General features: G+C 36.8%; 1 protein-coding gene across 3 annotated transcripts in view; it reads right to left on the bottom strand.

Moving 5' to 3' along the window:
* Window positions 1–16,378, bottom strand: part of UBN2 (ubinuclein 2) — a 135,785-nt gene that overhangs the window by 70,209 nt on the left and 49,198 nt on the right. For all 3 annotated transcript variants that reach the window (XR_011168184.1, XM_069087327.1, XM_069087328.1), the window contains exons 3-6: window positions 14,583–14,681; window positions 10,761–10,898; window positions 9,160–9,263; window positions 18–519 (exon numbers count right to left, since the gene is read on the bottom strand). Coding sequence is in view for 2 of the 3 variants with exons in the window: in XM_069087327.1 (XP_068943428.1) it covers window positions 18–519; window positions 9,160–9,263; window positions 10,761–10,898; window positions 14,583–14,681 (843 nt within the window). In the remaining variant the exon portion in view is untranslated. The remainder of the gene's footprint in view (window positions 1–17; window positions 520–9,159; window positions 9,264–10,760; window positions 10,899–14,582; window positions 14,682–16,378) is intronic.

Genomic DNA, 16,378 nt, shown 5'->3' with positions numbered 1-16,378 from the left:
CAGAAGGTTACACTTACTATGCGGAGGTCTTCAATGCGTTTTTCAAGGCGTATTGGCAGGCCTTCTGGGAGGGTGGGCACCACCTTGGGTAAAAGAACCTGAGAGGTGTGAGCTGGCTGGGGAGTGTTTCCATTCTCTCCCCCTGATTCAGAAACAGGGCTACCATTAGAAGTAGCATCCAGTAGCCGATCAAAGTCTAAATCACCAAGCATCTCTAGGGCATTTTCAGCCTCCTGAAGTAGCTCATGTTCATTTGTGCTACCAAAAATAGAAAGGACTGGGTCAGCACTATTAAGATTTAAGTCCGAGACTTCATTTCCCATTGTTGTAGCTGCAGATGAAGGGGATTTATTGAGAGTGGTAGTCAATATAGTCACTGGAGCTTTAGAGTTAGATTCTTTCTTTTTTAATGCTTCTTTCTCCTTCTGAAATTTCCTTATCATAGCATCTAGAGAAAGAGGGTCTTTGTAGAGCTTCTTCTTCTTTTTTTCAGACTTGTGTGAATTTAAAGCCACAACTCTGTGGAAAAAGAAAAGTTAAATGTGATTTTTGAAAGCTGAAACATCTTACAATGAATATGTAGATACTCACTGAAATTTTAAAGTAGTTGGTAGCAAAGCAAAATCTGTGTGTATTTTAAGAATTTGTTTATATCAAATTATACTTTCCTATCAATAACCTTCTTCCTCTTCAACAAGAAACAGACACCAATAGTAGGTAAGTGTCTAAGTATTAAGTCCAGAGAACAGAAAGAAAAGATAAATAGGAGCAAACCCAACTAAGAACAACTCAAGCTGATGAAAATCAACTAAAATTATGAAACACTCTTCATATTACTAGAAAGTACATTCTTTAGAATATGAATACATGTAAGGTATTAGAACTATAAATTGACAAATCAAATTCAAGATCACTTTACCAAAAAATAAAAGACAGAGAGAACAGACATCTGATAATATTCAAATACATGTCCTTTTTAGCTTGTACTTCAATATGGGCAGAAAGAAAGAGAACCTAAATTTTACAAATCTTAAATTGGTATGCCTTGAGTCATTATTTGTATTCCAAGAGTTCTACATCACTACTCCCAATTTCTGATTCTTGCTCACCTTTCATTTCTACTTAAGAAGAAAAGCTGAATAGGAAAGAATAAGAACCAAGGCTGACAGACAAATATATATAATTTTCAAAGGTAAAATATTCTTATGGTAACAAAAGAATGAGATATGGAGCATATAAAAAAAGGTGACAAGTATTTAAAAATATGGAGCATTATATGGGAGAAGAAATTATGTTATATACCCAAATTTTGGAAATGTCAATCAGTCAAACAAGCATTTACTGAGTACTTACTATATATACCAGGCATTGTGCTAAGCCTTAGGGATACAAAGAAAGGTCAAAAAAAAAAAAGAGATTGGGGGAGAGGGTACTTAGGTATTAAGAGGCTTACATACTAATATGGGAGACAACCTATAAATGAATGTATGCAAGATAAAAACAGAGTAGGAAGACAGTAACCTTAGGGAGGAAAAGTTCAAGTAGTTGGGGCTGGGGAGGAGAGGGTGACAAGAGGGCTAGAGAGGGTGACAAGAGGGCTAGAAAGACTTCCTGAAGAAGGCAGTATGTAAGTTGAATTTTGAAGGAACTAAGGAGGGTCAAGAGGCGGGGGGAGGGCCAAGATGGCAGAGTAAAAGCAGGAACTTGCTTAAGCTCCCATACCAACCACCTCCAGTACCTGTAAAATAGGACTCTAAACAAATTTTAGAGCTATAGAATCCACAAAGTGACAGAGAGAAACAAATCTCCCGCTGAAGGCAGTCTGGCAGGCCAATAGGAAGGGTCTATTGCACTGAACTGGGAGCCCAGCACAGACCTGTATGAGCCATACTGGCCCAGACCTGGGGTGGCCCCAACCAGAGGCCCAGATGGGCCAGAGCAGACTTCAGGAGAGTAAATCACTGGCAGTTGTGGCGGTTTCCAGACTTCTCAACATATAAATACCAAAGAGAAAGTAAAAGGACAGTGCTGAATTCTGTTGGAACTGGGTGAGAGAAAAGCCCTTGCCCTGGGGTGAGAGGTGGTGGTAGTGCAGTGGCTGCAGCTCCTGCCCCATAGCTGTCTCCAGAACTCCTGGCCTGCAGATCGTAGGGGGACCAAGCGACCATTCAGAAGTTAATTGCTCTTGCTTTGACCTCCTTTGATTTGGGTTGCAATCATGGGTGGTGGTCCTGGGGTGAGGGGCACTAGTGTGTCAGAGCTTGTGGTGGCTGTAGAAAGGGCATCCTCCTCATAGCTCTGACAATATTTGTGAAAAACTACACATGTACAACCTATATTGAATTGTCTTCCCAGTGGGGGTGGGTGAGGAGGGAAGAAGGAAAAGACTCTGGAAATCAAAGTTTTAAAAACAAATGTTAAAAAAATTATTTTTTATATGCAACTGGGAAATAAGATATACAAGCACCAGGGTATAGAAATCCATCTTGCCCTAGTAGAAAGTTGGGGAGGTGGGGGAGGATGTAAGAGACAACAGACTGGGGGAAGGGGTATTCAGTTGGTTTGCTATTTTGGGGTGGGCTGTAGGGGAAAGACAGAGGAAATTTGTAACTCAAAATCTTGTGGAAAAGAAAGTTGAAAACTAAAAATAACTGGGGTGGCTAAGTGGCACAGTGAATAGAGCACTTGCCCTGGAGTCAGGAGTACCTGAGTTCAAATCCGGCCTCAGAAACTTAACACTTAAACTACCCATGTGACTTTGGGCAAGTCATAACCCCAACTGCCCTCCAAAAAAAAGCAAAAAAAAAAAAAAAAAAAAACCCTAAAAATAAGTAAATATATTGGGAAAAAAAGAGGCAGAAGTGAGGACCTCAGAAAAAGTTAATGTAAAAGTAGAGAGATAAGAGACAGGAGAGTCACATTTAAGGAAGAGTAAGTAGGCCATAGGATTCTGTGGGAGGAAGGAGAGAAGCAGTGTCAAGTGGGAGAAAATTGCAAAGGTAAGAAGGGGTGAGGTTGTAAAGAGCTTTAAAGGATCCTAGAGATAAGAGGGAGTCAAGAGTTTACTAAGTAAGGGAGTATAGGCATAGCCCTATGATTTAGGAACTTCACTTGGGCAGCCATGTAGAAGATGAATTGGAGTGGAGACAGACTTGAAGCCAGAAACCAACCAGCAGGCTATTTCAGTAGTACAAAGTGTAAGGCAGTGAGTGTTTGTGAGAATGTGGGAGCTATGTGAGTAGAAAAAGAAGTCATAGATGAGAGATGCTGTGATGGTAGAAAAGACAATATTTGTCAATGGAATTGATATGTGGAGTTAGTGTGAGGGACGAGTCAAGGATAACTCCAAAGTTGTGAACCTTGGCACCCAAGGTAAATGGCAGTGCCCTTGACAGTAACAAGAAAGGCCAGAAGAATGAGAGAGTTAGGGGAGGAAAAATGAGGTTTGAGACATACTGAGATGCTTACAGGATATCTGTTCAAAATTTTTCAGTAGGTAGTTAAAGATACAGGAGTAGAGCTAGAGAGACTAGGACTGGACATAAAGATCTGGATATCGTCTGATAGATATGAAAACTAATCCTGTGGAACTGAAGAGATCATCAAATAAGATACAGGGAAAAGAGAAGAGGGTCCAGGACAGAGCCTTGGAAGCTATCCACAGTGAGTAGCTGTGACCTGAATGAAGATCTAGTGTCACAAAAACCCAGAGAAACTATCTAAAATTGTCTTCAGTTACTTCAAATATGTCATTTGAGCCAGCAGTTAACAATTCCATGAATCTTTAACCTCTACTGGACTCTGCATAAAAAAGGTAGGTATGTTTTTCTATTTCTGTCTGGAAAAACAAAAATTAATTTTTTACCAGCATAAAAGAATAACAATAATTTGTCTTTCCAGGTTGATATTAAACTGCTTTCTCTTGGTCCTTCCATTAATTTTAAGTGTCCTCCAAGGCTGTGTCTTGAGACATTTTTTCTTCTGCCTCTAAACAATTTCATTTGGTAAGATCATCAAGTACTGTGGCTTTAATTTGCACTTCTATATATATTTCATTTTTTTGCTTTTTGAGGGGCAATTGGGGTTAAGTGACTTGCCCAGGGTCACATGGCTAGTTTTTTGTGTTAAGTGTCTGAGGCCAAATTTGAACTCTGGTCCTCCTGACTCCAAGGCCGGTGCTCTATTCACTTTACCACCTAGCCGCCCCCAATTGGCACTTCTAGACAGATGATTCTCACACCTATTTATCTCTCTTCTGACCTCCAGTCTCGTATCACCAACTGCCTATAAGACAGCTCAAACTCAACATATCTAAGGCAGAACTCATTTTCTTTCCTAGTTCTAGGTTCCCTATTACTGCCAAGAACACCAATATCCTTCAATTACCCTGCTTTGTAACTACTGTGTAATTGATCATCAACTCTCTAATGGAACTCACTGGACATATTCCATCTGTTCCCAAGTCTTGTCATGTTTTACCTTATCAACGTTGATCTTTCATATATGTCACTTTCTCTCCACTTACACAACTGTCATCTTTGCCTGGACTGTTGTAATAGCTTACTGCTTGGTCTCTCTGTCTCGTCTCTCCATCTAAATCCATCCTTTCTTTCAGCTGTCAAAATAATCTTCCTAGAAGCAAAGGTCTGATCATGTCACCCCTCTACTCAAAAAATTGCAAGGATTCCCTATTTGGCTCCAGTTTGGCTCCATTTGGCTCACAACCTGGCCCCTCCCTACTTTTCCAGGCTTCTTAAACTTCTCCTCCATATACTATCATAGGTTCCCAAAGTGGGCAATACCACTCCCTGGTGGTACTGAAATGATCCTGGGAGGGGCAGCAGTAATTTGAAATGACACAAATTTTTAAAAATCCGTTAAAGGATTAAAGAAAGTAGATTTCCAGGGGGGTGCTAAGTAATTTTTTAGAGGGGGCAGTAGTAGGTCAAATAAGTTTGGGAACCTCTGCTGCAGTGACATAACTTGCTGTTCCTTAAACTCCATCTCCCAACTCTGTGCCTTTCACTGGCTGCCTCTCAAGCCTAGAACGTTCTTCCTCTTCATGTGTGTCTTCTGCTTTCCCTGAAGAGTTAGCATAAACCCCACCTTTAAAAGGGGCATTTCACAGTTCTTTCCACCCCCTTCTTCATCCATCCAACCAGCCACTGTCATCCCTCTAAAACATATTCCCATTTAAATTGTTTTATATGCACAGAGTTGTTTGGTATATTGCCTCCCACATTAAAATGTTAACTCCTTGAGGGCAGTGATAGTACTTTTCCCCTTTTACTCTATCCCTAATACTTAGCATAGTGCCTGGCTAATCTATTAATAAGTGTTTGTTAACTGATCAACTTATCTGTGTTCAAGTGTAAGAATACATATAAACAGAATAATAGAATTTTATGTTCTAATTAAAGAGAAGGCAGTATAGAAAAGGGTACAGATATATATGCTAAGCACTGAACAGTTTGTCTATATTTACTCAATAGTGTGATACTAAAAAGTAGACCAAGTGGAGGAGAACCAAGGAAACACTTCCCTCCTTTCAACAAAAGAATGAGGGACTAGTGGATACAATGGCAGACCCAGTCAGTGTGTTGGTTGGTTTTACTTAACTTTTTTGGGGGGAGATTTGGGGAGAATGATAAAGGAAGGCTCACTGGGGTAGAAATTAGTTGAGGGCGCAGCTAGGTGGTGCAGTGAATAGAGCAATGGCCCTGAAATCAGGAGGACCTGAGTTCAAATCTGGACTCAGACACTTGACACTTAATTAGCTACATGACCCTTGCCAAAAAAAAAAAAAAAAAAAACTGGTTGAGGTTGGTGAGAGGAAGTAATAACCAGAAATCAGGAGGATGTAAATCAAAGGGCATAAATGAAACTTTCTACTTAATTAAAATATAAACAAAAAAAATCTGCTCTTAAGGATTTCTAATAAAGAGTTTTTGGTTATTAAGAAGGATATGTAGGAGCAGTTAGGTGGCACAGTGAATAGAGCACCTGTGCTGGAGTCAGGAGGACCTCAGTTCAAATCCGGCCTCAGACACTTCCACACAAAACTAGTCATGTGACCTAGGGCAAGTCACTTAACCCCAACTGCCCTCCAAAAAAAAGTTTAAAAGAAGGGATATGTAGAGTCAAGATATAGTATAGGAAGGAACGTAGCAAACTCTCCCCAAAACAATTCCTCCAATCAGATCTAGACAATACACTAGACTGAATCCTGATCAGGAAATCCAAGAAAAAGCCAAAATGACTCATTTTTCTAGTCTAGTCAGTATGGGGAGAAAGAGAAGTCTGTAAACTCTAGGGACAGGATGTGGCCAGGAAAGAGCCACATGAAACATTCTGGGGGCCAGGGACGAAATAAAACCTAGACTGTGCATGAGAACCAGTTGGAGCCCCAGATCCATACTTGACATCACACAGGTACAGGAACAGGTATCAAATGCCAACTGTACTACCCATCACCCAGTTCCAGGTCACAGATCCAAAATAGACTGAAGAAGGGACCTCTATCCAAAGGTGGCATTCTGGAATAATGAGAAGCCACAGGCCCTAACCCACGTACGAGCAAGAAACAAGTTCAGAAGTAAGCAACAGCTATGTGGTTCAGACCCCAGGGAGTTTCGGTTCTAGCTTTTAGCCAAATCTGAAGGTTGCAAAAGAAAAACCAGGGCTGGAATCCCAAAACAAAGGGAAACCTACAAAGCTATGTCATGCTGAAAGAACAGAGTTTTTTTCTAGCTGGTTGATGGTGGTCGAATCCATCAGCATCTACTGTTGGTTCAGACCCAAAACCAGGTCAGGAACTTGCAAAGTTCAGATCAGTGGAGAATTAATCAGGCTTTTGCCCTGGATCAGACTACTCTGGGAGCACTGAAAGCTTGCAGATTCCCAGCCTGAGCTATTCCTAAGAGCCTAGAATAATATACCCAATAACCTAAGAAAGCAGGAGCAAGATCAGGCCACACCTTTCCTTCAGTACCAGTACTGCACAGAGCTTGTCCCTAACATAAAGTTTAAAGTCAGAAAGTAGGCTTGAAGAATGAGCAAACAAACAAAAAAAATCTCATATAAAAAGTTATTATGGTGAGATAGACTTTTCGGACACAAATCCAGAAAAAAAGAATAACTCCAAAACATCTACAAGCAAAGTCTCAAAGAAAAACACAACTTGGGGACAAGTTTAAATAAAATTCCCTGAATACATGAAATAAGAACTTCTAAAAAGAGTTCAAAAAAATTTATAAGAGAAATGAGAGTACTAGAGGAAAAAATTGGAAAATAAACAAAAGTTACCAATAAAAGAATCAGAAAGGAAATTCAGTTTGGCAAAAGTTATTTAAAAAAAAAAACTTTGCTCAAGCAACAAACTCCCTGAGAATTAACAATGGACCAAACAGAAATGCCACAACATAACAAAAAATATTAAAATCAATTCAAAAAACTAAAAAAAGTAAGGTATCCCAAAACAAAATTGAGGGACCTAGAAAGCAGGACAGAAAAAAAATCACTGGACTACATGAAAGCCATGATGAAAAAAAGAGCCTAAACATCATATTTCAAGAAATCTTGAAAGAAAATTCCTCAATCTCTTAGAACAGCAGGCAAAATAGAAAAAGAAGGCATCTACAAGTTGCTTCCTTAAAAAAAAAAAAACCAGGGGCAGCTAGGTGGCACAGTGAATAGAGCAATGACCCTCGAGTCAGGAGGACCTGAGTTCAAATCTGGCCTCAGACACTTGACACAATTACTAGCCTTGTGACTTTGGGCAAGTCATTTAACCCCAATTGCCTCCCCCCCCAAAAAAACCCCAAACTAAAACTCTCAACATCACAGCCAAAACCCAGAGTTTTCAGGTTCCAAGAAAAAAATATTATGAATATTCAGAAAGAAAATATTCAAAAAGTAAGGAGCCAAAGTGTGAGAATACAATTTGGCAGCCACTACCCTAAAGTAGTAAGACTTGACATACAATATTACAGAAGGAAAAAGACACAGACTTAGCCAAGATAGAGATGGCCAAGGATAACTCACTCAGTAATACTAAAAGGGAAAAAAATGGATCTTTAACAAAAGAGAGGACTTCCAAGCACTCCTGGTGAAAAGACAAGAGCTTTGTGGAAACTTTCAAGTTCAAACACAGAAGTTAGGAGTAATATAAAAAAGTAAATATGATAAAGGACTAAACAAGCATAAACTGTTTACATTCATAATACATACAGTACCCTTGAATGATATTGTCATTAGGGATCACAGACAGAGACCAATTAGACAGAAGGACTAGAGTGGTTATTAAAATGAAAACAGATGAGGGAAAGAGGTATACACTAGCAGGGAAAAGAAGAATGGGGAAAATTGTCTCACATAACTGGGGTGGTACAAGAAGTCTTTACAAACAACTAGGAAAGAACGGGATCAATGACCGATACCTGAATAGCACGTGCGCATGTGCACACATACACACACTTCACTCAACAGGGAAACAGAAAAGAGAAGGAGAGATTAGAGGGAGAACAGATTAAGGAAGGATTAAGTTCTAAGCAAAACAAATTCTAAAGGTATACAGAAATATTTCTAGCTCTTTGTGAGACGGCAAAAATGAGAATGTAAGGTAATGTCTATAAATTGGAGATTGGCTGAATAAGTCATCGTATATAATATTGTGATGGAATACTATCATGCTGTAAGAAAGCATGAAAAAGATGGTTTCAGAGAAACCTGGGGAAGATTTATAAGAACTGATGCAGACTGAAGTGAATAGAATCAAGAGAACAACTAATACGATGACAACAATACAGCAAAGACAAACAATTGTGAAAGACTTAGGAACTCTTATCAGCATAAAGACCAAAAATGATTCCCAAGGACTAATGATAAAACATGCTACCCACTTCTTGTTTCTGTCAATCTCAAAATTGAAAAAAAAAAACCCTAATGTTATGTGCTAATAAAATATTAGAATCCAGTTCTCTTGACTCTAAATATAATGTTCTATCAACTATATCACAACATTGTACTCTTTTAAAAATATTACATTAAATTTTTAGGAGCAGTTCAAGATAACAGTTAATTCTATATTTGTTTTAAAACGAAAAGATGTCAGCTAAGTAGTCTATGACTGTTTCCACTATTTTATTTCTCAAAACCTACCCCAGTTGTTTGGGAACTTTCTTCCTAGGCTTCTTCTCTTTTTCCCCTTCTTCTTTGCGCTTTCGTTTTTTTATTCCAACATCATCTTCTTTTACTTTGGAAACCTATAAAGTGAGCAGAGAATACATCTTAAAGCATTTTCCTTGACTAAGAAGTACTCAAGGCAGCTTAGTATAGTTAATGACATGTGAGGAATGGAGGCAGAATGGTGCTCAAACACTACTTCTAAAACTTAAACTAGCTCCATGACCCTAGGCAAGTCACTACACCTTGTTGTGTTTCATGCAGCTTCCTAGGATTTCTCTACTAGGTCAGAAATGAGTTATCATCTGATTGGTGAAAGGAATACTCATAACTAAAAATCACAGACCAGTTGGAATATAACAAGTCACTCAGTCTTATTTCCAATAAAAGATGTTATAAAAACTAATAAATCTATCACTACAACACCAAGAAATCCTAACCTTATAAATTTTGATGAAAATAGAGGCTCATAACAGCCATGTTAGAAGAAAAGTTTTAAAAGAAGAAAACAATAAGAACTTAGTTCACAGAAGTCTATTTTGGAATCAGGAGGTTTGAATCCTGCCTCTGACATTATCTATGTGATTTTGAGAAAGTCATTTAGTCTTTGTCCCTTACATTCCTCATCCTAAAATGGGGACAATAACAGAACATAATTATGGTTGTTGTGAAGATCAATTAAGACAATATGTTTCACAAAATTTAAAGTATTAATAATAATAAAAGCTAACATTTATGATACTACTTATGTGCCAGGCACTGTACTAAGCAATTTTTACAAATACTATATTATTTGATCTTCACAACAGCCCTGTGAGATAGGTACTATTATTATCTCCATTTAATAGTTGAAGAAACTGAGGCAGGCAGAAATTAAGTGGTTTGCCCAGGGTCACACAGCTTGTAAATGCCTGAGATGGAATCTGAATTTAGGTCTTTCTGACTCCAGGTCTAGAACTCTATCCATTGTACCACATGGCTGCCTAAACATTATCTATCATTATTATTATTAAAGTTAATTAGGGGAGGCTAGGTAGTACAGTGAATAGAGCACCAGCCCTGGAGTCAGGAGGACCTGGGTTTGGATCTGGCCTCAGACACATAACACACACACACAAAACTAGCCATGTGACCTTGGGCAAGTCACTTAACCCCAATTGCCCTCCAAAAAGCAAAAAAATAAATAAAGTTAATTAGAAAGTTCCCTAACAAATCATATATGGGGGGGGGGGCACACTACTGGACTTAAGTGACTTGCCCAAGGTCACAAGGCTAGATTGTGTGTGTGTGTGTGTGTGTGTGTGTGTGTGTGTGTGTGTGTGTGTGTGTTAAATGTCTGAGGTCACATTTGAACCTAGGTCCTCCTTACTTCAGGGCCAGTGCTCTATTCACTGCGCCACTTAGCCACCCCTAACAAATCATATATTTTTAAACCAATAAAGATATTTGTCATTAGCATTTTACTTTCTTAAACATATTATTTATATAATACATTGTCTACAAGTAAATTTACAATATTTTAATCTATAAAGTGTATGATTTCCCCATCAGTGCTTTAAGTCTATAAATTCTCTTACTTTAGGTGACCTGTGCTTTTGATTCTCTGAAAAATCTTCATCTTCAGTATCTGATGCTTGGCGGAACTGTAATGTACCCGTATTGATATAAAATCCTCCATATTTTGTAGTCAGAGAGGCAGGCACCAATTCATCATACTGCATAGAAAAATAAGAATTTATTCAGAGCATAACGTTTTAGTCTTTATTAACATATTTTTAAAACTCATTCAACATACCATCACTCTTTGTTTCTCAAATGCTAACTATAAATATTACAACTAAAAATAATGCTGATAATCATTTCACAGTCTAATCTTTTTTACTGTCTCTTGTGTAGAAAAACAAATTCACTGCCTTTGGGACAAGATCAGAAAATTTATATAATTGAAAGGAAAATTATCATCACCTACTTGTTAATATAGAAATTCCCAGAATATATAGTATGAATTAAGCTCTAATAATTTCCTAATTAATAAAGTCAGGAACACTGATAATGTTTCTAACAACAGAGGAGTCAGATGGAAGAATCAAACTTGAAAGCTAAAAACAAATGACCAAATACTACATAAAGAAGCCCATTTTGTGGGCTCAAAAATGATCACAGAATAATCTATACAGAGATGGCAGGGACCTATTTTACAAATGAGAAAGCTGAAGCCCTAAAGTTGACTGACTAGAGTTTCAGCAGCGGAATCTGAACCCAGGGCCTATAACTCCAAAGCCAATGCTCTTCACACTGTAGCACTCTACCTCATCCCTTATACATTTTATCATCTCAACAGGTAAACGAAATAAGATATTAAATAATGCCATATTTCTTTGCCTTCTCCTAAGCAATTAGAAGATCATAAGTTTTAGACTAAAAGAAATTTAAAACAAATTGTTAAAAAAAATATCTGTCTAAAGACCATAATAGACAATTAAATAGTAATGAGGCCTCAGAGGTTCAGAAATTGAATACAAAGCACTGGTATGACTCAAAATATTTGATTGTTTATTTCTCAGGTTATCTAGTAATGAAATAAATTATCAGATTAGAAAAATGACAGAAAAGAGGTCCATTAAAATTTACCTACAAAAAATAATGAGGCTGGTAGTTAAAGAAAGACAACTATTAATGGTAGAAAAATTCTGTTTTGGGGATTTCCAAAAATCTATTACTAAAGATCCTTTCAGGTCCTCTAGTCTTAAATGCTCAGAGACTGAACTATTATGGAAGGTGGAAGAGGGAAAGTTCAGATTTTCTCTTAAACTAGGGAGCTGAATTACTTGGACTCTGCAAGTAAATTCTACCCCCAATGCAAAGGAGTAAGAGAAGTATATTTTCTTATCTCTTCTGGGCCAACCTTGGACATTAAATCTAAAAATTCTGTTTTGTTGCTGTTCTTTCCATTTACAAGCCTGTAATCAATAGTAAGTATACTGGTTTCCCATTTCTGCTTTCTTCATTTTGCAGCAAGTTTTCTAGTGATTCTCCATATTTTCTCACTATCATTGTTATTTATAATTCAATAATAGTCCACTAAATTCATGTATTATAATTTAAGTCATTCTTCAAATTATGGAGACACTGTTCCCAAGTCTTTATTATACCTAAAAGTGCTGCTACAAATATTTTACTGTATATATTCTTTTTGTCACTGACCTCTGAACTGTGGTATGTAAAGGTAATGGAATATTATTAAGTGATAAGAAACAATGAACCAGAGAAATTCAGAAAAACTTTGGAAGGCTTAGATTAGATAAATAGAAAGTTAGATAGATAGATACAAGATGGGGAAAACAAAAAGAAGAGTATACACAAGAAATGAAATTATTTAAATGAAAACACTACTTTGGGAAAAATTTAACAAGCAATAATATGGTCAATGGAAAAAAAACCAGAGAAACTTACCAATTAAGTGTAAAACCTGAATAAACCAATGTCTATCAGCATGAAAGCAATCAATCAGCCTGCACATATTAAGTTTTTATTATGTACTAATTATTAGAGATACAAAGATTAAAACAACATTCCTGCCTTGAAGTTCACATTCTTATGAAGAAAATGATACACAAATAACTATGTACATACAATATACCCTGTAAATGTAAGGTAATCTCAAAAAGAAGAGATAGGGAAAGACCTCCTGCTATAGGTAGGATTTGAAGTCTTAAAAACAGCCAGGGAAGTAGAGAATAAAATAAAAGGAAGGAGAACATTCTATGCATTCTATGCCTCTGAAAATAGAATTGGAAGATGAAGTATCTTATGTGAACAACAGCAAGAAAGTTGTAGGTTTTTTCAATGCTCAATCTTAAGCTGTGCCTTTCTCCCCTACAACATGCCAGGGTACTGGGGAAACAGAGGCTAAAAGAGATACAAATGAAGCATGGAGACTCTTCTAGTGACTCATACAACAGCAGGCAAAACACAGTGAAATAGGGATGAGAAATAATATTCTAGATCAAGTTCTGGATCAGTCAGCTTGAGCCAAGTTAAATAATCTAACATTTGTAAAATCAAAAAAACAAGAGAAAGCGTACTACCTTATACAGAAGGCTAGATTTGGACAGCTACATGGGAAAGCATCAGAACAAGGACTGATGTCAATTCTTGATAAAGTAATCCAATAGACAAAAAAGACAGTAACAGTTAAGCTCAACAGAAGTAATGGATTCTGATGAAGATGATAATATTGAAATCTAATTTTTAAAGACTAAAATAAACTTCTTGAAAATTTTATATGAAAAGCTAACACATAGAAGATCTGATTAAAAGATGACTTTGTTATTCATCTACATTTTGAGAAAGAACAACAAATAGGATTTGTCTGTAAAAAAAAGTAAAGTTTAAAAAAATTTAAAAGTAAGTCAGTATCACTGGATTGTAATAGTACATGGAAGGAAATAAAATCTAAGAAGACTGGAAAAGTCAGGTTTTAAGTGTTTTCATGCCAGACAGAGAATTTTATATTTTTTTCCTAGAGATAATAGGAAGCCATTGGAGTTCTTGAGTAGGAAAATGACATGGTAATACCAACCTTTCAAGAAAATCAGCTTGAAAGCTGAGTGGATGATGGAGTAGGGTGGGAAAAAACTTGAGGTGGAAGACTAGAAGATTACTGCAACCATCCAAGAGTAAGGTCAAGAACCTATACCAGGGCAGCAGCTGTGTGTGAGCAGAAAGGAGAGATGTATACTAGAGATGTCATGCAGATAGAAAAGATAAGATTTGCCAACAGATTAAATATGTGGAGGTAATATGAGTAAGGAATCAAGGATAACTGGGAGGGGGAAAATGCCCTGACAATAACTGCCTCCCCAAGAGGGTTTATTAAAATACATGTTGTTGCTGTTCTTCCTTCATTGTTGAAGAGGATTAATGACATTGGAAAGGTGATGTCTTGACTTGCGAGTGAAATAGATTTAAGTAAGGCAGAGCTGTGAAGAAAAATATATTAAAAATATAATTTTTTAGGATAATAATTCTTCTTTGGAGCTATGGCAAAAGAGATTTTCTCTATCACAACCAGTTTCGTATATCTGCTCGCTGAAAATGGTCACTTAATTCTCCAGGAGTCATTTCAGGATTTTCTACCATAAAATTTTCTACCACTGTGGAAAAGTACAATATTCAGGTGCTACTAAATAAGCCTTTGATACAGCCCTCTTTCAGAATTAAAAACAGCTTGAACAGTTTCCTAGGTAAAAGGTTAAGTCTTGAAATTGGAACCCAGGATCATCAGTAGGATGATAATGCAAAATGTTTAAAAGTAGTATTTTTTCCACATTCCATCAGCTAAACTTCTAAAAATTATGGAAACAATAAAATATCTGGAAAAAAAAAGAATTACTCACTGCCTCTGAATTATCAATGAATGGATCTGTCTCATCATAGCCAAAACCTATATCGATTAGATCTTGTGGTCGATCTTTCCGGTGTTTAGATTTCACACCCTGCAAAAAACAAATTAAGTTAAATTAGTTCAAGTTCCACATTTATTGCCTTGAATTTTAAAAAATTCCAATAAACCTGCATCTATTACTACATTTTTCAGATAATGGTTTTACAAAGTCTTCTGATCCTGGCTTATTAAAGTGGGGCAGAAATTATTTCATACACTTTAAAATCTGTTATTTTTTATGTAAACATTTCTGAAAAATAATATCCTGCAAATTTAGGATTAAAGCCAAAGTTTTGTTGAATAAAAACAAATCTGCAAATAAGCATGAAATCAGAATTTGGATAAAGGTATTTAAAGCATAAGTCTTGTTCCTAAGTAAAAATCAGTCCAGAGAAACCTCATGCCTCCAGGTTTAATTGAAGGAAAGGAAGGTTTGAGCAGAGTGCTCAGGTGAAGAAAAGTGGTGGTAGAAACCATACAAAAAGATCATCACAAACTAGTTTTTTTTTAATCACTGCTGAGAAATTTTAGGACAAAGTCCCGTTGACATCATGTAAAGCTTAAAAAAAGGAAAGGGTTATTCCATCAAGTTATGCCTCTCCTTTATTCTATCAATCCACTTAAGATGAAAACACACAAAAAATTCAAATATACTGTTAATAGAAATATCATAAAAATCTTACCATTCAATTCAGTTGAACATTAAACAAGTTATGTGCTGGGAAATACCAAAACACAAAATAAAACAGATTCTGCTCTCAATCAGCTTATTTCTGGTGGGTGCACTACCACATCAACGCAGTTAAGTAAATATAAAGTTGATACAACTGGTGCAGTTTCTCTTCATTTCTATGACTTTGTTTCCCTGACTTTAATCAAGACTTAGCTCTCACCTCTCCATGCTACTCACACTCTGAACATCTTGTTCCTCCCTATTCCACAGTCAAATCTATTCCACTGGCTCCCTGACTCATATATGAAAGTTTTTGCTCTATTATCTTGCCTAGAACCAGACCTTCCTTCCACTTCCTAGCTATCTTCACAGCATAGGTCCATGTATATAACACATAGGCCTCCTTTTCAACTCCCCATTAGAATATAAATTTCTCACAAAAGGTCAAGAATATCAAGGGAATTAACTTTTTTAAAAGTAGGAACAAAGGAAGTCTAATCAGTAGCAGATCTCAAACTATATTCAAAGAAGTGATTAGCAAAATTATATGTTACCGGTTAAAGCAGCAGGGTGGCACAGTGGATAGAGTGCAGGGTCTGAACTCTGGAAGACTCATCTTCCTGAGTTCAAATCTATCCTCAAACACTTATTAGCTCTGTGACCTGGGTAAGACACTTAATCCTGTTTGACTCAGTTCCTTATCTGCAAAAAAAGCTAAAGAAGTAAATGGCAAACCACTATCATATCTCTGTCACATACACACACAATAAAAACCAAACCGCAAAATAGTCATGAAAAGTTGGACATGACTGAAAAGACAGCAACAGAAATGCCAGATAGTCAAATATACAGAAGGTACACACTTTGATAAACCCCCAAAAACCAGCTATTGGGGCAAGAACTCAATATTCAAAAAAACTGTCAGGAAAACTGGGAAGCACTCTGGAAGACCAACCTCTCACACCATATACTAACCTAAGCTTTATATGGGTAAATGTATAGCTATAAAGAATGATTTCATAAATCAGAGGAACAAGAAAGAAATTATTTGTCAAATCTATGGACAGAGAAAGAGT

This window comes from Petaurus breviceps, unplaced genomic scaffold (genome assembly GCF_028583685.1).
Source record: "Petaurus breviceps papuanus isolate PSGF00001 unplaced genomic scaffold, PetGlider_PUasm1.0 181, whole genome shotgun sequence".
Classification (NCBI taxonomy): Eukaryota; Metazoa; Chordata; class Mammalia; order Diprotodontia; family Petauridae; genus Petaurus; species Petaurus breviceps.
This window is presented reverse-complemented; position numbering and strand designations above follow the sequence as displayed.